At 40.2% G+C, this 25,013-nt stretch overlaps 1 protein-coding gene across 12 annotated transcripts in view; it reads right to left on the reverse strand.

Annotated features, from left to right (window-relative positions):
* Positions 1 to 1,396: 1,396 nt before the first annotated feature.
* CNTROB (centrobin, centriole duplication and spindle assembly protein) overlaps positions 1,397 to 25,013 on the reverse strand; it is a 29,749-nt gene continuing 6,132 nt past the window's right edge. For 9 of the 12 annotated variants that reach the window (XM_036033042.1, XM_036033041.1, XM_036033045.1 and 6 more), the window contains 12 exons: positions 24,762 to 24,998; positions 24,308 to 24,454; positions 8,721 to 8,854; positions 7,987 to 8,112; positions 7,596 to 7,758; positions 6,444 to 6,702; positions 4,948 to 5,084; positions 4,610 to 4,673; positions 4,264 to 4,440; positions 3,978 to 4,110; positions 2,996 to 3,071; positions 1,397 to 2,757 (listed from right to left, as the gene is read on the reverse strand). In XM_036033042.1, coding sequence (XP_035888935.1) covers positions 2,632 to 2,757; positions 2,996 to 3,071; positions 3,978 to 4,110; positions 4,264 to 4,440; positions 4,610 to 4,673; positions 4,948 to 5,084; positions 6,444 to 6,702; positions 7,596 to 7,758; positions 7,987 to 8,112; positions 8,721 to 8,854; positions 24,308 to 24,454; positions 24,762 to 24,998 — 1,779 coding nt within the window. In that variant the 3' untranslated portion in view covers positions 1,397 to 2,631. The remainder of the gene's footprint in view (positions 2,758 to 2,995; positions 3,072 to 3,977; positions 4,111 to 4,263; positions 4,441 to 4,609; positions 4,674 to 4,947; positions 5,085 to 6,443; positions 6,703 to 7,595; positions 7,759 to 7,986; positions 8,113 to 8,720; positions 8,855 to 24,307; positions 24,455 to 24,761; positions 24,999 to 25,013) is intronic. The other 3 variants (XM_036033044.1, XM_036033048.1, XM_036033047.1) reach the window with 3 other exon arrangements.

Below are 25,013 nucleotides of genomic sequence, written 5' to 3' on the forward strand. Positions count from 1 at the left end.
CTCCAGTGGAGAATGCCTTGAGCCCTTCTCCAAAATGGCTTTTATTAGGGTTGGGAAGTACAGGGGGATGCAGCGCATGTGCATAGCTTATCAATCAATGTCCAAAAGGCTATAGTCATAGAAAACTGACACTGTCTATAGATAACAATTGAAGAAACACAGAAATCTTTTCAGGTCGGGGTCTGCGAGACATGCTGACGCCAGATGGTTGTAAAGGCATATATCATAAAGTAGGGAGTTTCACTCCTTATGCCTTGAACTCAGACATTTGGGTTACACTGACAGGGCTTATCACAGGGCAGAGCAGGCTTCAAAGGACAAAATGTACAACTTAGGCCCAATTCCCACGGGAACTCTCGGTGTAAGAGTCGTGTCATGCCTGCCACCTGCATTATTACCTGGTTTTCCAGGGAGACTTACCAGCCCCTTTCAGAGCCTGCTCTCCCAGGGCTACAATCTCTGAAATCACACAGAGTGATCCCCAACAGTCAGATGTGGCCATGTGACCAAGGTTTGGTAATGAAATAAAACAAAATTCATGTGAGGAATTTCCAAGAGTGGGTCTGAAGACATTAAACATGGCTCTTTTCCCTTCTTGCCAGCTGAGAGTCCTGCATGACAATGATCTTGCTTCAACCACACAAGTAATAACACTGATATAGGGGATAGCAGAGCAAGAAGATGGAAGGAACCTGAGACCCTATGTGACCACGTGCAGCAGGACCACCCACTGCTCTGGACCATTACCAGGGAAGTAAACTTTGCCCAAAAGCCACAATCCCATCAGGTTTCTTTGTTATAACAGCTCAGCCTTTACCTGAATATATTCTACCACCAGAACCTCCCCTACCAACACCAAGTAGCTTGGGGAGTTCTCAGAAGACAAAGTGCCATGTGACACCCTGTCTACACCAACCAAACCTTAGGCTTACAGGATGCACCACTTCCTCTAAATGTGGGCTTTCATAGAGCTCTAAAAATCATTTAGCTTTTTTCCTCTCTCAGAATATTTCCAAGACAATTATAGAGGAAAAACTGGGAAGAAGAGCTGCTTGACTATGGGTTTTCTTCTCCTCCCCAGCCTCCTTGGTGGTATTTTGTGAAGAAGCAGACTTTTAATGTGGGTACAACATATTTTCAAATAAAAATAAAAATAATTGGCTCACCAAATGGTTAAATCAGCACTGTGCCCTTTCCAGATTTTGTTCTGCAGAGTTGGGAAATATTTTCCAGTCTGTCTTTAATGTTAAGAAAAATGTAGGGCATGTCAACAGAGGGTGGCAAGTTGGAATCCAAGAGATAATGAGATAAGACTGGGTGTTCATTTTACCAGCTTGTTAAAACAGTAAAAAAAACCTCCCTTACCAATAATGATACTGTGCCATAAGTCACAGAGTTTGGTCAAATAAATTTTATGCACTTGAAGTAAAAAATAGAAAAGCAAACATTTCCGTAGGTGGGTGAAGAGACAGAGCTCGAAAAGTCTCCTGAGCCCAGTGCTGCTCCTGCGCGAGTTCACCTCTTGTTTCTCTGCCAGCGAGGGCTGTCCTGAGTGAGGCCGGCGATCAACTGTCCTGGCTGGAGTTGTGTGTTTATCTCTTCCCTTTTCCCTTTCCCAGGGGCTCCAAAGCTACTTTTAGGTGGAAGGAAATAAGACAAACATTTATTAATATGAAATACTATGTGAGTCTATACTTTATCACGTCTATTCTGGATCTAACCAAATAATTCAGGAGCAAGTAGAAGGACCTCAGGGAATCTAATAAACTCTGTCCTTCAAACACCTAGGACGAGGCCCGTTAGAATTGTATTTACCGTCTTCACCGCCCTGCCCTGAGCTGCAGGACTGGGAAGCGGCGTGTGGGTCCCGAAGCATCATCCTTCATTGTAATGTAAACTGCACGGTGTGTTTGTCAGTATTTGTACTGTGAAGTTGGGGCATTTCTTAGTTTCACATAGATGCCATTTCTTCTCTAATATTGTTTCTCTTTGTTCATTTTGGTGAGTGTTAGGATGGAATTTTTTTGTAATCATGGGCTTTATTTCTCTTGCCAGCACTCTAGTCTTTTATACATGTTGTAAAACCTGAGGGTGAACACTGCGGCCATAATGTCTGCTGGCTGGAGTGGAATCTTCCAGAATCTTACTAATGCAATCTCAAATAACTGTCTGCTCTGAAAAGAGAGATCTGTCTCTCCAACAATCAAATTTTTACTCAAAGTCTTTATATAACTTATTCTTTTATTAAAAGTTTGGTTTTTTTCTGATTAATAATACATGCTTGTTTTAGAAAATTTGGAAAACACAGAAATATATAAAGAAAATAAAAATCATTCAAAATGATACTACCAACCAGAGCTAATTACTCTGTGGGTTTTACTCTTAAAACATTTGAAACGTGGCTCATTAAAACTTCTCCAATCTAGCCATAAGACTGTCTTCATGTCTTTTCCCACATAATATAAAATAGAAACATAAGAAAAACATACTCAAACAGAATAAAATGAGGTTTCTTTACAAAGTAATTTCCTATAAAACCTCCATTTGCCAAATTCCTGAGTCACAGACTCTAATACAGACTACTGAGCATTTATTAAAATAGTAATAAGAAGAGAAGAAAGGCCAAGGGGCTTATCTCCAGATTCCTGCCCGACTCCTCATGCTACCAGGGGCAGGGTGCCCACTTTTCTTGCGTGCCGGAGGTTTTTCACTCCTAGGAACTGTGGCAAGGCGGCGAGGGAGAGCCTGGGAGGGAGCCTGAGCGTTGAAGGAAAGAGAAGAGAAAGTCAGCATCCTGTACTCTCATCTCCTGCTCCACTGAGGAAAAGTCATGCAAGGAAAGGACGAGAATCCTTCGGCAAAAGGGAGTGATCATACTACAGGGAATGGGAACAGGAATGGGGTGGGTCAGGCCATAGGGTGCAGTGTGCACAGAGTTGGAGGAACGAGTCAGTGAGGGCCCTTCTATCCCTTGCTCTGCCTTGATTTTGCTCACCTCTTTCCGGGGGAGCTCACCCAAGCGGGAGTCTGTGTTCCTTCTGGGGACATTATCCCCTCGGCCGCCATCAGTCCTGCCATACAAATCAAGGGATGAGGATGGGGAAAGAGTTCTCCCCACCTCAACGTTAAACAGAAGAACTACTCCCCAACTTTGTCTCTTAAGAATAAATAAGATAGACCTGGAATCAAATAGGAGGGCCCTGACTGGTGTGGCTCAGTGGATTGAGTGCCAGCCTGTGAACCAAAGGGTTGATGGTTCAATTCCCAGTCAGGGTTGCGGGCCAGGTCCCCTAGTAGGAGGCACATCAGAGGCAACCACACATTGATGTTTCTCTCCCTCTCTTTCTCCCTCCCTTCTCTCCTCTAAAAATAAATAATTTTTAAAAATGGGAGGAGACATTAATGAAATCAAATATTGAGTTATACTAGGGTGTCACAATCCTAGGATTCTGAGTTAAGTGCTGCAGGGTAAAGAAGAAAAAACTAAGGTAGAAAGACATGGTGAAGAGACTTTTTTTAGAAGCAAAGAAAAAAATGAAGTAGAAAGGAAGGGACAAAAAAATAAAGGTGGGGGGCCCTGGCCAGTGTGGCTCAGTAGGTTGGACATCATCCTGTAAACTGAAAGGCTGCAGGTTCCATTCTGAGTCAGAGCACATGCCTGGGTTGCGGATTCAGTTCCCAGTTAGGGTGCCTGTAAGAGGCAACTGACAGATGTTTCTCTCTCTCTTTCTCCCTCCCTTCCCTTCTCTCTAGATATAATTTTTTTAAATGTCTAAAGAATGAAAAGAAAGGTGGGGAGCAGGGAGAGATGTAGGAAGAAAGAGACTCAATCTGTATCTTATCTTTACTTTCTTCCCCAGAAAAGGACAAAAGAGCACTCAATGGACAACGCACACACGCTCTCTTCCCTGCCTGAGCCATCTCCCTGCGTACTGTTCAGATTCTGCCCAAATAACCCTTCCCTTCCAGGCTGGTACCCGCTATGCTCCAGCCTCTTCAGGTAGAGCAGCAGGTCCTCAGGAGGCAGTGCCCCCCAGCCCCGAGCCTGGTACAGTCGTAACAGCTGAGACACCTCCATCAGTTGCCTCGAGGATGCGAGCCCATCTCCACCTGAGAGACAAATCAGTAATGGTCCTCATCCTAGACCTGCTCTCCTGAGCCCCCCTCCCAGCTCCCTAGGAACCCTGAAGGGCCTTAGTTCCAGGTACTTGCTCCACACCCAACACCTCCCTTTCATCTCCCAGTAAACCATGACCTGCTTACCTCTCTCTGGGGAGCCACTGCTGGGGCCACTGCTCCGTAAGTGGGTTGAGGGAAGCTCATGGGCCCGGAAAAGATTGGACGCCATGGCTAAGGGCACTTTAGTTTTATGGACAGGGGGTGGGAGCTGTGGCACTTGAGGGGCTTCCTCCCAAGATGGGACAGGCAAGTGATTGGGACCTAGCAAGAGGAAAGAGATCAAAGAATCACGAAATGGCTAAAGAGCCAAGGAGGTCCACCCCCCTGGCCTTTATTAGGCTTCACCACCTTTGCCAGGTCCTAAAAATCCATCCCAGAGAATCCACTCTCACGTTTCCTAGCCCCAGTCTTTTTTAGAGCTGGCACTCACCGGACTTAGAGTGCAACAGGTCAACAGAGGGGTTCTCATTGTTCTGGGGTACTGTCTCCAGCAGCTGGGGGGACAAGATAGTAAGGTTTCCTCAGGGCCAATAAAGAAAGTCTTAGGTATCTGTGGGAAGCAGAGGCTGCGGAAGTAAGAGCTACAGTTGGTTGCCTAAGTTCCAGAAAGGACTTCTGAGATAGGAATAAGACTGGGAGAGTAAGAAGCTGGGACAAAGTATTAATTCTAAAAGGGAGATGATGCCAGAATCCTGGACTCCTACAGCAGAAAGAGGAAATGAAGAATGGAAGAAGAAAATAAGGTGGGATGCGTGGGCCCTCTCTGACCTGGTGCAAAAAATGCTTGAGGCCCTCGAGCTGAGAAGGGGGCAGCAGCCCTGGCTTTAGGAAGCCATCCCCATCTGATCCAGGATCTTCCTCAGGGAATGGCCGTTCTGCTCTGTGATTGGGATGCAAGGCCCCATCTGCAAAATGAAACGTGTAACATGCGAGTGTGCACATGTATGTGTGCCTGCACGCATGTGTATGTTGTAGGGGGAGGGGTTCCTCCATAACTCAACTCACCAAATGCCCAGAAGAAAAAGGCCTATTCAACATAAGAGTGACGCTGCAGTGAGAAGATAACGAAAGATTAAAATAGCTGGAGGGAAGGGGTGAAGGGAACTGAGAGATGGAAAAGCTGAATTCTAAGAAGTGTAGACAGAGGGGAAAGCTGTGGTATTCAGACTCTAAATAAATAATAAGTAGCACCATAAACCACTTAAAGAACAGAAACTAATATTCAGAATGGTTTAGGATTAATAAACATGTTCTGGTTCCTTCACCAGAACATGCCCTCAATTTGTTTTTATAATTGCACAACTTTTATGTTTGAAATGTGATATATATATATTACTCTGGTTTCTCTTCAGATAGCATAAATCTTTCACCTTTTACTAAAACTGTGATATAATTCATCCCTCATTCTTTTTTTAATTTCTTTAATCCTCACCTGAGGACATTTTTTTATTGCTTTTAGAAAAAAAAAGTTGGGGAAAGAGACAGTGAAAAAGAGAAACATTGATGTGAGAAACATCAATGGGTTGCCTCTTATAGGCTCCTGGGCCAGGGGTGAAACCCACAATCTAGGTATCTGCCATGATTGGGAATCAAACCTGCAATCTTTCGGTATACAGGCTCCAACCAACTGAGCCACACCAGCCAGGGTTCATCCCTCATTCTTAATTCAACCTGGCTTTTCATGTTTGCACTATACACAGCACTCCCATCCACCCAAGTTACAGATGACTAAACCAGGGGTGGACACCACTCCCAAGGTTAGCCAGTCCAAGGGATGGCTGCCAACCCATCAGATGGCCTCTCTTTAAACTGGACCTAAGAAAGAGACCCATGGTCTCTATAAGGTTGTTTAGAGTCTTGGCTGGAATCAGTGTCATGGCTGGTCAAGTCCATGTGCAAGCCAAAGTTATGAGAGCTAGCACCTTGAGTGAGAAAAAGTGGTAGCCTGCCAAGAGAAAGGAACAGATGTGCAGGGAGAGGCAGAGTTAAGTGCCCATGCAAGCCCAAAGAGAGGAGTAGCAGCCGCCTCAGTTCCTGAGAGCACTGCTGGAGCTAAACTCCAGTTCTCATTAGGTCCAGCTACACCACATTTCCCTGAGATCTCACTCCCTTTATTCAATCCAACTCGAGTGGATTTCTGCTCCTTGCGATGTACAGTCACTCAGACATCTGGGAATCCAAATACTCAAGTCCCAGACAGAGAGGTAGGTAGGTAAGAGGGAGCCAATTAGTGCATGTAAGGGGTGATATCTGTTCCCAGTTACCTGAAGATTCAGTGAGATCTGGCTTTGGTTCCAGGGCCTGGAAGGAATGTTGGCTCTGGAAAGTGGGGTCCAGCAGGAGGCTAAGATCTGAGGAGGGGCTACAAAGAACAGGTGGCACTCCAGCTAGCTCGTCCCTTGCTTCCCGGCTCTGCTGCAACACAGGCTTTAGGGCCACAGCCATGGGAGGCATATTCCAGACCCTCCTCTCCCCCTTCTCTGGTTTGTGCGGCCCAGGGCTACAGGGGCTGGTGGTAGGGACCTGGGCACAAGAGAGAGGCAGAAAGAAGGGTCAAAGCCCAGGGTATTAAAAGAGACAAGACGTGGTACAGATACTTTAGTAAGATTACAAATTAAAACTTCCTTAAAAGAAGATTTGATAATGTCTATCAAATTTTAAGATGCTTACTTTTGATTTTACAATTCCACTTCTAGAAATTTTACAGATACACTTGGACAGATATGTATTAATGATATTTATTGCAGCAATTTGTAAAAACAAAACATATGAAACAACTTTAAATTCCACCAATAAGCACTTAGTTAAATAAAAAATCACACAATAGTGTGTAGAAGGCTACCATTTGTGGGGGGAGCGCTCCAGACACCAGTAACAGCAGTTGCTGCTGGAGAGAGGAGCCAGACGACTGAGGTGCAGATTTGGGAGGGAGATTACTTTTCACTGTATACCTTTTTGAATGGTTTGGGTTTTTTCCTTGCCATGTACATATCCATTCCAAAAAACATTTTAGCTAATAATAAAAATTTCGTAATTAAAAGAAGGAAGCAGGAGATGCCAAGTAACATAAGACAGGCCAGGGGTGAGGCTCCCAATCCTACTCTAGGGCAGGACTTAGCAACAATTTTGGCCCTTAACATCATAATTCAATTACCACTTGGCAAAACTAGAATCACGTGTTCCTCACCACCTCGTGAGCTGGGAAAAGAGAGTTAGATCCAATGCACTGTCGCCAGTCTGGGTGAGCTATGGCCACAGAAAAAAAGATTTCTTTTTGATGAGACAGTTCCTCGGATTTTTTCTTAATGCAGGTTCAAGGACCTGAATTTAGGACTTATCTTGGGAGGAAGCTAGATTTCAAAAAAAGGGATCTATCTACAACTCTGAGCAGCTTAGCTTAAAGGGGTAATGCCTACTGGGGGGTTGGGAGGCAGGGCAGAGGTGCTGAGCAGTCTGTTTGCCTCCTCCCAGTGGGCCTGCAGCATGGCTTGAAGTCGCTCTACCAGCTCAGCCCGCTGTTCTTCCAGCTGCTGGTTCCTACTCTGCAGATCCCGCACTCGAGCTTGCTCCCGGGCCAATCTGAAGAAAAGATGGGAGAGCTGACATAGGTAGCCTTTGAGAAAGCAAAGACTTGGAGAATAAGGGGAACCAGAGTGGAATGTCAGACATTGGAAATTCTGCAAGGAGCAGAGGCCAATGTAGAAGAGGACATATCTGTGGAGGTGGCAGCTCTTCACCCTTCCCAGTTTGGGCTCTGTGCACAGGAAAGGGACTGAGGTGTAAAAGCAATACTCTAAGGACTGGTACCTGAGCTCATAGTCCTGAGCCACCTGCTGCTGCCTTTCCTCTCGTTCTGCCATTTCCACCTTGAACTGAGCTAACTGAGTGGACAATTCCTGCTGGTGCTGTCCATTTAGGTCCTGCAGCTGCTTCCTGAGAGGACACAGGTGAGAAAAGAGGGTTGAATCTGGAGACAGAAGTAATCGAATGAGAAAAGGCAGAGTGTGTGTGTGAGAGACAGCTAGCCACAGGCAGCCAGCCTGGCACAGCACAGCGGGCTTAGGAAAGAAGAAAGAACAAAGCTGCTGTTTTAGGATGGGTTCCCCAGAAGTGAAGACTGAGATGAGGATTTACTGGAAGATTATTTATTTAAGAAACATTTCCGGGAAAAAGAATGGTCAAGAAGTGGAGGTGAGGAGAAATGAAACTGGGATCGGAAGGAGGCTCAATCCCACAGGTCAACTCGGAGATGGTGTAGGTCAAGCTCATCATTGTCCCCATCAGGGGCAAGGGAGCTGGGAAATTTATATTCCTGCACCCACCAGTTATTGGTTAAGGACTACACCCTGTGGGAGGAAAATCATCAAGCACTCCAGCTCTCAATGTGCACCTACAGGCAGCTCTCCCACAGACAGACTTAGGTCCCAGCTGACAGGAGCCAGCATGTCGGAAGATGATAAAGGGATCTGAGAGGATGTGGGCAGGGCACTAACAACACCTGTGTGGCTGAGGAGATGCTGCACCCAGTAAGTCCCAGGTACCTGTGATGTTCCCTCAGGGAGGCTGCTTGCCGCAAGCTGCTCTCCTGAGCCTGCGCCAGCCGCTCTGTCACCCGCTGCTCCAGCTGCACAGCCAGCTCTGACTCCAGCTGGATCCGCTGGCTTTCATACCGGGCCTGGGAGTGAAGGAAGGTGGGGTAATAGCTCAATTCTGCTGGGGATTAAAGGAGGATGGAGGATATAATGTAGACAAAAAAATCCATTTGCCAACATTTCTCCTCCTATGCCCAAAGGATGAAGAACAAGAATTTTGCCACAGAGAGTGAAAGAGGTTCCCTTTCCTTTTAGATCATGAGGTACTCACACACTGTATGTACACTAAAATTAAAATGACTCTGGACAAAAAAAATACTTTTAAACCAAAAGATATGTTAGGTAGAACAGTGAAATCTGTAGTATGTGTCTGAGATAACAGTACCTGAAACCCAGGAGACATTAATAAATGTCAGTGTCCCTACCTCCTAAAGCAGAATTAGTCTTTCACTCTCTCCATTTTCTCACCTCATATTCCTTTTTCAACTCACTGAAATCTGATTTCTACTTACAGTATACAGTACTTCATGGCAAAGAATTTAATTTCTAAATCCAACAGTGGTGATTTTGCAGTCTTATGTGACCTTACTGCAACATCAGCCACCTATCCCAATCCTTCCTGCTAAAACCATTTTCCACGATGCCGCCGTCTCGTGTTCTCATTCTATCTGACCACCTCTCAGTCTCCACTGACTGCTCTTCTTCCAACTGCCCACAAAGGTTGGATGCTTCCTTGAGTTCTGTCCTTAGTCTGACCAGTCTTCATACACTAACACTGGTCACTGATGCTTTAACGTGTGGATAATAAATGTTTGGCCTGTAGGTCATGTTTTCTGCTACCATTATACCTTAAAACGCTTTCTAGATCTCTCTTTAGCCTAGACCTTTCCTCCAGGCTTTAAGCCATACACCCAGTAAGCTCATGCTTGGCTCTATTCGGATACACCTCAAAAACGATACATCCAAAATGAGTTCATTTGGTTTTTTACCCTTAAACCTTCTGTTCCTATTACATTTCTTGCCTTAGTCAATGCAACCACTGGCCACTGAAACACACAAGCTATTTGAAACCTGGAGTTATCCTTGACTCCTCTTACTTCTTTACCCCTTCCAACTGTTAATGCCATTCTACTTCCTTAACACCTAATTTACCCCTCCACTCACTACTACATTAATTCAATATTATTTCAAGTCTAGTTGACTTCACTGCCTCTATTCTACCCTCTGTCCTCTCCCATTTTGGCCCCACTAGATCCTCAACTTTGTGGTTCAGTGAATATCCTAAAACACAAAAATACTCAATTTATTCCTTTGTTTGCAACCCTTCAAATGCCCAAACTGCCTAAAAAATAAAGTTCTGGCTGCTTAAAATGTCTTACAAGGACCTTTATGATCTCCCACCACCCATCTACCTCATCACTCCCAAATACATCCCAATCATACCAAACTCTTGCAGCAACCTAAAATCTTTTTTAAAACAATTCTTAAATTGTGGTAAGAAATATATAGTATGAAATTTACCCTTTTAATCCTTTTAAGTGTATATTTGAGTACTGTTAACTATTGGGTTGGCCAAAAAGTCCATTAGTTTTTTTTTATGGCTCTAGTAGTGCTTAGTTGTTTTAACTTCATTTGAAACAATTTTGTTATATTGTTATTGTGACAGCTGGCATATCAGCATGCATTTAAAAAAACTTATCAAAATTGGTGAGTTTTTGTGCAGCCATTTTAATATTGAAGATGGAAGAAGATAGGCAACATTTTCAGCATATTATGCTTTATTATTTCAAGAAAGGTAAAAATGCAACTAAAACACAAAAGATTTGTGCAGTGTATGGAGAAGGTGCTGTGACTGATCGAATGTGTCAAAAGTGGTTTGTGAAGTTTCTTGGTTCTACTGACATTTTAGCCAAATGATTCTTTGCTGTGGGGCTCTCTTATGCATTGGGGGATGCTTAGCAGCACCCCTGGCCTCTACCCACTAGAAGCCAATAGCGGGAGATAACTGACATACAATATCCAAATCAATAAAGTTATTGGTGAAAATGAAAAGTGTGTCTTTTATGTTATAGAGAAAATGTAACAGACTTTTTGGCTAATGCAATATGTCCACGTTGTTGTACAGATTTCTAGAACTTTTTCATCTTGTAAAGCTGAAACTCTGTATACACTGAATAACAACACCTCATCCCCCCACCCCAGCCCTGGCAACCACCATTCTACTTTCTGTTTCTATGATTTTGACTACTCTAGATATTTTGTTACCTAATTTCTTTAATGATAAAGTTTAATATGCATTCCCTTTAAGCCAGCAATTCCACTTTTAGGAATTTGTCCTATAGAAGGGATGCCAAAGATTAATGTACACTGATGTTCACTGAAGCACTGTTTTTATAACAAAAATTGGTGTCATTGTAAATTTCTCTTCAAAAGGAAAATGCTTAAGTAAGTCATCCATTCATTGCAATATTATATAACCCTTAAAAATAATGATGCACATCTATATGTGTTGACATGGAGAGATATCTATGATATATTATGAGGTTAAAAAACAAACAAGTTGCAACAAATACAAAGCATGTTCACTTTTTGAAAGCACCAACCCATATGCATATATACGAGAAGTTCTGAAGGAGGCACTCCAAATGGTGTGATAAGAGAAGGTACCCAATACTTTTTACTTCTGTATTATTTGAACTTGTGTTATAGATAATTTTTATTACATTTTAAAATATTTTTTAAAGTTCTCTGAGAATTTTACCTGGACCCACCTACATAGAATTGATGGCTTGCCCTGGCTGGCATAGCTCAGTGGATTGAGCTCGGGCTGCGAACCAAAGCATTGCAGGTTCGATTCCCAGTCAGGGCATATGCCTGGGTTGCAGGCCACGACCCCCAGCAACCGCACATTGATGTTTCTCTCTCTCTCTTTCTCCTTCCCTTCCCTCTTTAAAAAAATTAATTAATTAATTAAAAAAAAGAAAAAGAGAAAAGACTACTTAAAAAAAAAAAAAAAAAAGCCCTGGCTGGCATAGCTCAGTGGATTGAGCGCGGGCTGTGAACCAAAGTATCACAGGTTCGATTCCCAGCCAGGGCACATGCCTAGGTTTCAGATCATGGGCCCCAGCAACCGCACATTGATGTTTCTCTCTCTCTTTCTCCCTTCCTTCCCTTTCTAAAAATAAATAAACAAATCTTTAAAAAAAAAAAAGAATTGATGGCTTTCTTTTTCTTTGGTATTTACCTCTAATAAGTAAACTCTGATAATTTAAGTATGCATGTTATTATTTCTAAAGTAACCCCTAAACAAGCAAGCAAACAAATGAACAAAAATTCAGTTTATCACTTTCAAACTAGCTAAGGAAAAAATGTCAGTGAGAAAAATGAGAAAAAACATAATGAATCTAAAAGATACAAGAAAGGAGAGAAAAATAAACTCTGAACAGGTAAGACAAAGTAAGATAAAGTAGGGCACAGACCCAGTTATGAATAAATAAATGTTAATGAACTAAATGTTCCAGGTAAAAGACAAATATATAAAAGTTGAAAGTAAAAAGATTAGGAAAATATTTGCCAGGCAAATTCTGTTTTTAAAAGAAAGACTGGTATAGCTTAATTAATATTAAGCAAAAATATTCCCTAAGGCAAAAAGCATTATAAAGATAAAGAGAGTCACCTCCTAAGGTAAGGATAAAACATTCAATTACCAGAAAAGATATAGCAATTTTAAAATTTATCTGCATTTAATAGTATAGTCACAAATGTATATATAGCAAGCCTGTCTGATGTGGCTCAGTTGGTTCAAACATCATCCAGTAAACTAAAAAGTCACAGGTTCAATTCCTAGTCAGGGCACATACCTGGGCTGCAGTTTGGTCCCCAGTCAGGTGTGTACAAGAGGCAACAGATCAATGTTTCTCTCTCACATCATGTTTCTCTTCCTCTCTCCCTCCCCCTCCCTTACCCTCTCTCTAAAATCAATAAGCATGTCCTCCAGTGAGAATATATAATAATAATAATAGTAATAATGTATAAGGCAAAATTGACAGACTGCAGGAGAAATATATAAATTTTAACAGAAAAAAATCAAGATATGATGGTTTAAAGAGCATAATTAACAAACTAGGCACACACACAAAGAGACACAAACAAAACTTCACCCAAATACTATAAATACATATTTCAAGCACAAATGAAACATCTAGAAAAGCTGGCCATGTTTTAAGAGACAAATTGAGTCTCAAATAATTTAAATTAAAAAAGCATATTCTCTCATGATGTTCAAAAGAAACACTCAAAGGATGTGAGTTGAAAAAGGGAGAAAGAGGAAGAGTGTGGGGAAAGGAGAAAAGAGAGAGAGAGAGATAAGTACAACATATACAACAGACAGATGTAACCAAATGTTGATGAACTTGATGAATGTAAGTATTCATTATACTATGATACATTTCTTTTTTTAAAAAAGATTTTATTTATTATTTTTTAGAGAGGGAAGGGAAGGAGAAAGAGAGAGAGAAAGAAACATCAATGTGTGGTTGCTGGGGGTCATGGCCTGCAACCCAGGCATGTACCCTGAATGGGAATCGAACCTGCGACACTTTGGTTCACAGCCCGCGCTTAATCCACTGAGCTACACCAGCCAGGCCAACATTTCTTTAAGTATGAAATATTTTGAAACAAAAAGTTGGGTAAGAATATACATAAATAAATAATTTTTAAAAGACCATGCTCTTTAATCATAAAGCAGACAAGCTATAAATCAATAATAAAAACATAATCAGAAAAACCCTATATGTTTAAAAATAATTCAGGAGATCAAAAGTAATAATATAAAAAACTAAGTATTAGAATCAAATAACAAGAGAAATACTACATTGGATAAGTTGTAGAATACACTTAAATTAATATTTATACAGAAATTTAGAAAAAAAGGCTATAATGAATACATAAACACCTATCTTAAGATTTTTTAAAAATATTTTATTTATTTATTTATTTTCAAAGAGAGGGAAAGGGAAGGAGAAAGCGAGGAAGAGAAACATCAATGTGTGGTTGCCTCTCACAGGGCCCCCACTGGGGACCTGGCCCGCAACCCAGGCATGTGCCCTGACTGGGAACTGAATCGGTGACCCTTTGGTTCATGGGCTGGCACTCAATCCACTGAGCCATACCAGCCAGGGCCTATCTTAAGATTTTAAAAGAATAACAAAATAAAACCAAAGAAAATATAGTGAATGAAATAAAGTATAGATATTAATAAAATAGAAGAAAAAGCCAATCCTAAAGTTAATCCTCTAGAAATATATTCAAGTAAATGACAAGTAAGATGGTTTTAAAAAAAGAAGATAAGAGAAATGACACACAAATGAATATCAGGAATAAAAAATAGAAAAGATGCTTTAGACATTGAAAAGATAAAATTATGCAACTTTAAGTCAATAAATTAGAAAATTGAAAATTGAAATGAATATATAAGGGGACAGGGGGAAGGACAGAGAGAATGTGAGTGCACCAAAAATAATTCAAGAAGAAATAAAAGCCTAAGTATTTCCATAAACATTAAAGAAGCAAAATCTGCAGTCAAATATCAAATATTCAAGAAGCACAAATTAATGGCAACCTTACAAACTATTTCAGAATATAAGAAGACAAGAAGTAGATTTTCCTGTTTCTAGTACTAGCAGATTAAGTTACCCAAGTTAACTCTCCTAAAATTAGCAGATTAGGTTATTTTGGTTAACGACAAACAAATTCAATAAAATTTAATTCTATTTTTTCCTCTCTCTATAGAAAATCTTCCTAAAAGAGCATCAAAGAGGTAACAAAACAGTATGGAATAACTAGGCCAAAGTAAAGAGAGAGAGAGAGAGAGAGCGCGCACACCTAGTCAGGTAGCAAGCATGGTAGATGCCATTTTTGCCCTGGGGGTATTTACTAACCTGAGAAAATTACAATTTTTGTCTTGACTTCCTTTCAAGGGCAAATGAACAGAAATCTAAGGCCAAGGCCCACATAAATTGGGGAGTCTAACTAGAGACCCTACTCACAATAAATTGAGACTCATTTTTAGGATGGATGTGAATTAGAAGTAGAACACCCTATTCAAAATAAAGCTCAGCTAAAATCACCCAGGAATCCCAACCACTGAAAATTAGGGTTAATTGGTCCTGGACTTACAGTGTCTTTCAGGACCTGGTAGAAGAAAATGCAAATATTCTTTGGAGCAAAGTACTTTTACTGTAAGCCTCAAATTATTCCTACAATTTTTCAAATACAAGACCCAACACATGGTTAAAAATAACCAGAACCAAAAACAAACAAAAATTAGACTCCATGAAAGCCAGCAAAAACAAGGAACAGCAGAAAAAGATCCTCAAACATTTCAGATACTGGAATTATCATCTACAGATAATAAAACTGTATTTAGTAATCAAAGATAAAGTTGAAAATATCAGAGAACAAGAAACTATGGAAAATTAAGATTGAAAATAAAAGCAGTAGTACTTTGTGAAATAAAAAAATTCATGAAATTAAAAACTCAATATGTGAGTTAATAGTAGATTAGACAAAGTTAGAGAATTAGTAAACTAGAAGATAAATAGGAAATTATCTAGAGTAAGCATAAAAACAAAAGAGGAAAATACAAAACAGAGAATGAGCAACATAGATGCAGAAGCTAACATATATTTAATCAGATTCCAGAAAGATACAGCAAAGACAATGGAGCAGAGCCAATATACAGAGACAATGACTGAGAATTTTCAAGAACTAATGCAAAGACACCACTATTTCAAAAAGCCTAAGAATCCCATAAAGAATTATTTAAAAAACGATAACAATACACTAAGCACAGCCAAGTAAAACTGATAAAAACAAAAAAGACAAAAATCTGAAAGCAATGGTGGTCAACTGATAGCTGACTTCTCAACAATAATGAAAAACAGAGTATTTTCCACATTTTGAAGTAACTGCCAATGTAAGAATTCCTTTAAAAATAAATGTAAAATAAATATATTTTTAAACCAAAATAAATAAAAGAGATTTTGACATCAAGAAAAATAATCCAGCACTGTCCACTTGGCTCAGTTGGTTGGAGTGTCATCTATACACCAAAAGGTTGAGGGTTTGATCCCCAGTCATAGCACATACCCAGGTTGTGGGTCTGATCTCTAATCAGGGCACCTATGGGAGGCAACTGATCAATGAGGGTTTTAAAAAAGGGGGAAAAGAAAGGAAGGAAGGAAGGAAGGAAGGAAGGAAGGAAGGAAGGGAGGGAGGGAGGAAGGGATTCCAGATGGAAGATGTGAGTTCAAGGAATGGAAGAACAGCAAAGAAAGGAGTAATTGCCCTGGGTGATGTGGCTCAGTGGATTGAGTGTTGGCCTGTGAACTGAGAGATCACTGGTTCAATTCCCAGTCAGGGCACATGCCTGGGTTGCAGACAGGTCCCCAGTTGCAGGGGAGCAAGAGGCAACCAATTCATGTATCTCTTGCACATTAATGTTTCTCTCCTTCTCTTTCTCCCTCCCTTCCCTTCTCTCTCAGAGTACATAAATAAAATCTTTTTTAAAAGGACTAAATATATAGATACATAAAAATTAACATTGCCTTTATAAAACAATATTATTAATGTTTTATGGCAGTATTTTAAGAAAATAGTTTAAAAAACAAAGATAGAGTAACATCACTGAAAATAGAAGAATAGGAAACTCCAGGAGTTTGCCCTTCTATGTTAAGCCAGAACCTATTTGGAAACTCTAGAACCTAATCAGATACTTAAACAGTCAGGTATGAGTGCCTGATGAAGGCACATGATGCTAAACTTTGATAAAAGAGCCAGGTGCATGAATTAGATACCCTCCCCAACCCCTCAGGCCCTGTGCAGCCATGGGAATGGCAGCCTGTGTTACTTGAGTGGTTGGCTGAAGCAAGGGTAGGTTATAAGGATCTTATCCTCCAGAAATATAGTATTTTGTATTTTGGTCAGTTTAGCAATTCTCTGAGGAACCAGAGCAGACAACTGCCTTTGTTTTGGGCCCCTTGCCAGAGGCTTTCCTGGCAGCATCAAAACATGTAAAGAGATATACAGTTTTGGAAAGGGTAGAGGGAAGGAGACATTTTACAAAATCTGTCAGGTCACAGGCTAATCACAGAGATAACAGAACAGAAATGTCAATTAACATACACACCAAGAAATAAAGATTTTATGGCCATCAAATGAAATCCCTGAGGAGAGAGAGAATATGATTTCCAGAGTTACCACATTATAATACTCAAATTGTGAAGTTCTCAACCAAAAATTACACAACATGCAAAGAAACAGGAAAATATTACTCATTCAAAGGAAAAATAATTTGACAGGTACTATTCCTATGGAAACTCAGATATTGGGATTACTAGTCAAAGCCTTAAATATGCTCAGTGAACCAAAGGAAACCATGAAAAACAAACCAAAGGAAATCAGAACAATGTATAAATAAATAGGAACTGTCAATAAAGACATAGAGTTTTACAAAATGAAAAACAGAAATTCTGGAGCTGAACAGTACAATCAATGATATGAAAAACTCACTAGATATTGCTATATACCTATTAGAATGCCCCAAATCCAGAACACTGACAACAGCAAATGTTGAGCATGTGGAGCAACAGGAATTCTCATTCATTGCTGGTGGGAATGCAAACTGGTACAGCCATTTAGGAAGACTTACAAAACTAAACAAACTCTTATCATACAATCCAGCAATCACACTCTGAGTTGAAAACACATCCACACAAATGGATGTTTATAGCACTTTTATTTATAATTGCTAATGCTTGGAAGCAACCAAGATGTCCTTCAGTAGGTAAAATGTGGTACATCCAAACAATGAAATGTTATTTAGCACTAAAAAGAAATGAGCTATCAAGCCATGAAAAGACATGAAGGAATCTTAAATGTGCACTACTGACTGAAAGAAGCCAATCTGAAAAAGCTACATACTGTATGTATGATTCCAACTATACGACATTCTGAAAAAAACAGAACTGAGAGTAAGAAGGCAGTAAAAAGATCTGTGGTTGCCAGGGGTTAAAGGGAGAAAGATATGAATAGGTCACACACAAAGGATTATTAAGACAGTGAAACTACTAAGTATGATACTATAAAAGTAGATACCTGTCATTATAAATTTGTCCAAACCCATATAATGCACAACATCAAGAATGAACCCTAAAATATGGACTCTGTGTGATAAAGATGTGTTTTTTTAGGTTTATCAATTGTAGAAAATGTACCTCTGTGGTGGGGACTTTTGATAATAAAGAAAACTATGCATGTATGGGTAAGGCATATATGGGAAATGTCTGTGCTTTCCATTCAATTTGGCTATGAACCTAAAACTGCTCTAAAAGATAGTCTATTTTTTATAGGGGCTCAATGATTTGAGCAGGGAGAAGAAAGGGCCAGTTAACTTGAAGACAAGACAATTGATATTATCTAGTCTACTGAGCAGGAGGAGAAAAAAATGAAGAAAGATGAACAGAACCTGAGGGACCTGAGGGATATCATCAAATATACCAACATATTCATTAGTGAAGTTCTAGAATGATGACAGAGAAAAGGGGACAGAAAAAAATATTTAAAGACATAATGGCCAGCCCTGGCTGGGTAACTCAGTTGGTTAGAGTTCCGTCTGATACACCAAGGTTCTGGTTCAACCCCCGGTCAAGAATCAACCAATGAATATATAAATAAGTGGAACAACAAATTGATATTTCTCTCTCTTTCCCTCATTCTCTCATCCATTTAAAAAATAAAATAATGGTGAAAAACATCCCAAATTGGCTGAAAGACATAAGTCTACACATCCCAGAAACTCAACAAATTCCAAGTAGAATAAACTCAATGAGATCCACTCTAAAACACATTATTATCAAACTATCAAAAGCTAAACACAAAGAATCTTGAAAACTGTATAAAAGATGCAATTTGTCACTTACAAGAAAGACACAATAAGATTAACAGCTGATTTTTCATAAGAAAGCATGAATGCTAGGAAGCAGTGCAACAACATATTTATAGTGCTGAAAGAAAAACTATCAAGAAAAATTCTGTATGTAGTAAAAAAAATCATCAAGATTAAAAAAGAAATTAAGACACTCCCAGATAAACAAAAACTAAGAGTGTTACTAGTAGACCTGCCCTGTAAGAAATACAAAAGGGAATCCCTCAGGCTGAAATGAAATGAACCTAGAAAGTAACTTGAAGCCAGACTTCCAGCCAAGATGGAGGCATAGGAAGACACACTGTGCCTCCTTACACAACCAAAAGAAGGACACCACAAATTTAAACACAAAAACAACCAGAACTACCAGAAAATCAAACTGTATGGAAGTCTGACAACCAAGGAGTTAAAGAAGAAACATTCATCCAGACCAGTAGGAGGGGTGGAGAAGGGCAGCAGCTGGTGGAGCAGGCGGTCCCACATTTGCATGCAGATAAACCAGGAGGAACAACTGGGGAGTAAGATAGACAGCACAACCCAGGGTTCCAGCCCAGGGAAATAAAGCCTCAAAAACTGATGGAAAAAACCTGTGGGTGTCGAGGCAGCAGCGGGAGAAACTCCCAGCCTTACAGGAGAGTTTGTTGGAGAGACCACAGAGTCCTAGAACATATAGAAGCCCACCCACCTGGGGATCAGCACCAGAAGGGCCCACTTTATTGTGGGTTGTGGGAGAAGTGACTGAAAACCACCCAGAGCCCAGTAAACGGCATTGTTCCCTCTAGTACCCCTCCCCCACATACAACGCCACAATGCAGTGACATGGGTAGCTCTGCCCTGGTGAATATCTAAGGCTATGCCCCTTATAACATAACAGGTGCATTGAGACAAAAAAATATGGCCCAAATGAAAGAACAGATCAAAGCTCCAGAAAAAAATACAACTAAGCGATGAAGAGATAGCCAACCTATCAGATGCACAGTCCAAAACACTGGTAATCAGGATGCTCATAGGAATGGTTGAGTATGGTCACAAAATAGAGGAAAAAGTGAAAGCTATGCAAAGTGAAATAAAGGAAAATGCACAGGGAACCAACAGTGAAAGGAAGGAAACCAGGACTCAAATCAACGGTTTGCACCAGAGGGAAGAAATTAACATTCAACCAAAACAGAAAGAAGACACAAGATCTCAAAAAAAATTAGGAGAGGCTTAGGAACCTCTGGGACAACTTTAAATATTCCAACATCCAAATCATAGGGGTGTCAGGAGGAGAAGAGGAAGAGCAAGAAATGAAAAACTTACTTGAAAAAAATAATGGAGAACTTCCCCAATCTAGCAAAGGAAATAGACTTCCAGAAAGTCCAGGAAGCTCAGAGAGTCCCAAAGAAGTTGGACCCAAGCAAGCACACACCAAGGCACATCATAATTACATTAGCCAAGATGAAAGATAAGGATAGAATCTTACAAGCAACAAGAAAAAAGGAGACAGTTACCTACAAAGGGGTTCCCATTAGACTATCAGCTGAAGAGAGACATCAGGGATTAAGAACCTATTTGAAGAAATAATCACTGAACACTTCCCTAACCTGATGAAGGAACTGACATATAAGCCCAAGAAGTACAGAGATCCCAAAAAAGGTGAAGCAAAAGAGGCACATACTAAGGTACATCATAATTAAAATGGCACATGTTAAAGTCAAACAGAATCTTAAAAGCAACAAGAGAAAAGTAGTTAATTACCTTCAAGGGTGCTCCCATAAGATCATCAGATGATTTCTCAACAAACCTTTGCAGGCCAGAAGGGATTGGCACAGATATTCAAAGTGATGAAAAGCAAGAACCTACAACCAAGACCATTCTACTCAGCAAGGCTACCATTTAAAATTGCAGAAGAGATTAAAGGGCTTCCCAGACAACCAAAAGCTAAACGAGTTCATCACCATCAAACCAGTATTACAAGAAATGTTAAAGGGACTTCTTGAAGAAGAAAAAGGGAAAAAAAGAACATAAATGATGAATAATAAAATGGCAATAACTGTGTACTTATCAATAATCATTTTACATATAAATAGATTAAATTCTCCAATCAAAAGACATAGAGTAGCTGAATGAATAATCAAACAAGACCCATATATATATGCTGTCTAAAAAAGACCCACCTCAGCCCAGGATGGTGTGGCTCAGTGGATTCAGTGCTGGCCTCTGAACTGACGGGTCACTGGTTTGATTCCCAGTCAGGGTACATGCCTGGGTTGTGGGCCAAGACCCCAGCTGGGGAGCACACAAGAGGCAACCACATATTGATGTTTCTGTCCCTTTCTTTCTCCTTCCCTTCCCCTCTCTCTGGAAATAAAAACATAAAATCTTGCCCTGGCTGGCGTAGCTCAGTGGATTGAGCTCGGGCTGCGAACCAAAGTGTCACAGGTTCGATTCCCAGTCAGGGCACATGCCTGGGTTGCAGGCCACAGCCCCCAGCAATCACACTTTGATGTTTCTCTCTCTCTCTTTATCTCCCTCCCTTCCCTCTCTAAAAATGAATAAATAAAATCTTTTAAAAAAAAGATTCTCTCTTAAAAAAATCTTTTAAAAAATAAATAAATAAAAAATGAAAAAGACCCACGTCAGATTGAAAGATACACAGACCTAAAGTAAAGAAATGGAAAAAGATATCTCATGCAAATGGAAACAAAAATAAAAGCTGGGGTAGCAATACTTACACCAGCAAAATAGACTTTAAAACAAAGGCTATAAATAAGAGACAAAGACATTCCATAATGGTAAAGGGATCAATTCCATTAAGAGGTTACAATACTTGTAAATGTTTATGCAACCAACATAGGAGCATCTAAATTTATAAAGCAAATGTTGGAACATATAAAGGGAGAGATAAACAGTAATAGAGTTATAGTAGGGAATTTAAACACCCCATTGACATCACTGGATAGATCTTTTGACAGAAAATTAACAAGAAAACAAAGGCCTTAAATAACACATTGGACCAGATGGATTCAATTGATATTTTTGGACATTTCACTCCAAAGCAGCAGAATATACATTCTTTTCAAGTACACATGGAACATTTTCCAGGGTAGATCACATGTTAGGCCACAAAACGAGTCTCAATAAATTAAAGAAAATTGAAATATGTCAGCATCTTCTCCCTCCACAATGGTATGAAACTAGAAATCAATTACAAGAAAAAAACCTGAAAAACACACAAACACACGGAGGCTAAACAACATGCTACTATACAATGAATGGGTTAACAATGAGATTAAGGGAGAAATCAAAAGATAACTTGGACAAATAAAAATGAAAACACAATCCAAAAATCTATGGGACACAGCAAAAACAGTCCTAAGAGGGAAACTCACAGCAATACAGGCCTACCTCAAGAAACAAAAAAAGTCTCAAACAATCTTACCTTATACCTAAAGGAACCAGGAAAAGAACAACAAACAAAGCCCAATGTAAAAAGAAAGGGAATAATAAAGGTCAGAGATGCAATAAACAAAAGAGAGTCTAAGAAACTAACACAAAAGATCAATGAAACCAAGAGCTGGTTCTTTGAAAATATAAACCAGATTGACAAGCCTTTAACCATACTCATCAAGAAACAAGAGAAGGGACCCAAACTAATAAAATCAAAAATGAAAGAGAAGAAACAACTGACACCAGAGAAATACAGAGAATTGGACCTAAGAGAGCCCAAAACATATTAATTGACAGAACTGAATGAAGAAATAGACAGTTCAACAATAATTGTTGGAGACTTCAATACCCCACTTTCAATAATGAGTAGAACAATAAGTAAATAGAGGACTTGAACACTAAAACCAGGCACTATTCTTGGATTCAACAATGAACAGACAAAATCTTTGCCCTAGAGGACCTTACAAAAAATAAGGAAGATTTTAAAAGGTACATTACATGCTATACATAAAAATTAAACAGAGAAGGGAAACAGATTGTCACAGATTGTAGATTTTACTCATTGGGGCTGGGGAAGACCTTACTTACTAAGAAAATGATGTCTGAGTAAGGAGTAGTTTTCCTTACCCTCAATTATCAGTTACCATTCTACTTCAAATATGTGTGTAGTAGACAAACTTCTCATCTAGCTGGTAAGTTCCTTGTTGGCAAGGGCTATTTCCAGCTCCTAGCACGGAGCTTACATATAGAAGGGCTATTCAATAGACTTACTGAATACACAAATACATACATACATCCAGCACCAGTTTAGGGTCACAGCAGCTTTATAAATTGCTACTTATAAACTGTTTACTAACATCTTTATGCTACGTCTCCATGATAAATTAGGTCTGTGTGGGCGGTCCTCCAGTTCAATGGTCTAGGTGAAAGGAATTCATTTGCTCGAGGGGTCAAATACTGGTTTAACTAACCCAAAAATTGAGTATCTGATTAAGTCAACAATTAATAATGGGAAACATCTCTCAGATGACTTGATCTCAGAAATGGATTACCATATTTTGTAGGGTATAATGTGTACTTTATTGCCCAAATTTTTGAGGGAAAAAATAAGGATGTGTATTAAACATGGGTAGTACCAAAATACCTTGTATCTGTTCTTGTGTTTTGTAATTATTTGTTACATAAAATTTCTTGTACCATAGCCCTGGCTGGTGTAGCTCAGTGGATTGAACACAGACCAGTTCAGTTCCCAGTCAGGGCACATGCCTGGGTTGTGGGCCAGGTCCCCTGTAGGGGGTGCAAAAGAGGTAACCACATATTGACATTTCTTTCTCTCTCTTTCTCCTTCCCGTCCCCCGTCTCTAAAAATAAATAAATAAAATAAAAATTTCTTATACCATCATATGTTCAAAAGTAATGCTAAAATCCTTTATAATACAAAAAAAACAAGTATCTAAATATAAATAAATAAAACATTGAAATAAAAAATTAAAATGAAAGACTTTTTTCCTGAAAGTTTGGGCCCAAAATGTGGGTACACATTATACACAGGAGAACATTATACACAGCAAAATACGGTAATTTGCCTTTAACACATATTTTATACATAAAAACAAAGGCTCATAAAAGTCAAAATTCTATTAGAAACATGTTTGCCATGCCCTGGCTGGTGTGGTTCAGTGGACTGAGTGTCAGCCTGCAGACTAAAAGGTCTCTGATTCTATTCCAGGTCAGGACACAGGTCTGGGTTGTGGGCCAGGTCCCCAGTTGGTGGCATGCAAAAGGTAACCAATCAATGTATCTCTCGCACATTGATGTTTCCCTCCCCTTCTCTCTCTCTCTTCTCCTCTCTAAAAATAAAAAAATAAGCCCTGGCTGCTGTTGCTCAGTGGATTGAGTGTGGGCCTTCGAAACTAAGGGTCCCTGGTTTGATTCCTAGTCAGGGCACATGCCTGGGTTGTGGGCCAGGTCCCCAGTAGGGGATATGTGAGAGGCAACCACACACTATTGTTCCTCTCCCTCCCTTCCCCTCTAAAAATAAATAAATTAAAATCTATAAATAAATAAATTTTAAAAAGAAAGAAATGTGTTTGTAATGACCCCTGAGACCACTTCTCCTGACCTGCACCAAGCTCATTTCCAGCTGCAGAGCATCTCTCTCTCTCCGAGCTATATCCAGCTCTCCTTCCAACTGCCGCACCTCAGACTGCAAGGATGCCAGCTGCTGCTGGGCCTCCCGGGCAGCCTGGGCCTCCCTCTGTGTGTTCCCCTGAGAAAGAGAATCAAACTTAAGTATATACCAAATTTTCTGTCTCCTAGTTACTTCTGTTCCCCAATTCCTTCCCCCACCACCCAAACCCCAAGTTTCCTTTCCTTTTCTTCACATTTGACCTAGTTTCTAATCTCTGTTTAGTCCTTCTCTTTGGTCTCCCATGTATTCGATGTCCTTGCCTCCCACATACACACACAGTTCTTCAGTCTCCATCTGAGTCCCCTACACCCCATATTTTGACATCTCATCTCATTCCATTGTTTTGCCTTCCATCTGTTCCTCATTCCCCAACTGCTGCTTTTACCTTCTCTCTTTCCAACTGAGCCTGGTCCTCCTCCTGCAGTGCCTGGTAGCGTTCCTTAAACTGGCGCTCTTGCTGGGTCCAGGTCTGTCGTTCTTCTTCTAGGACCACCTGAAGTGTCTCCAACTGTCGATGCTCACTGAGCTGTCCAGCACGAGCCTCATCCCGTTCTTCCTGCAGGGCTCGACACTGCTGCTGTTCTAGCTCCAATCTCAACGTCAGAGCTTGCCTTTCCTCTTCCTAGAGCCCCAGAAG

Source organism: Phyllostomus discolor, chromosome 8 (assembly GCF_004126475.2).
Source record: "Phyllostomus discolor isolate MPI-MPIP mPhyDis1 chromosome 8, mPhyDis1.pri.v3, whole genome shotgun sequence".
NCBI lineage: Eukaryota > Metazoa > Chordata > Mammalia > Chiroptera > Phyllostomidae > Phyllostomus > Phyllostomus discolor.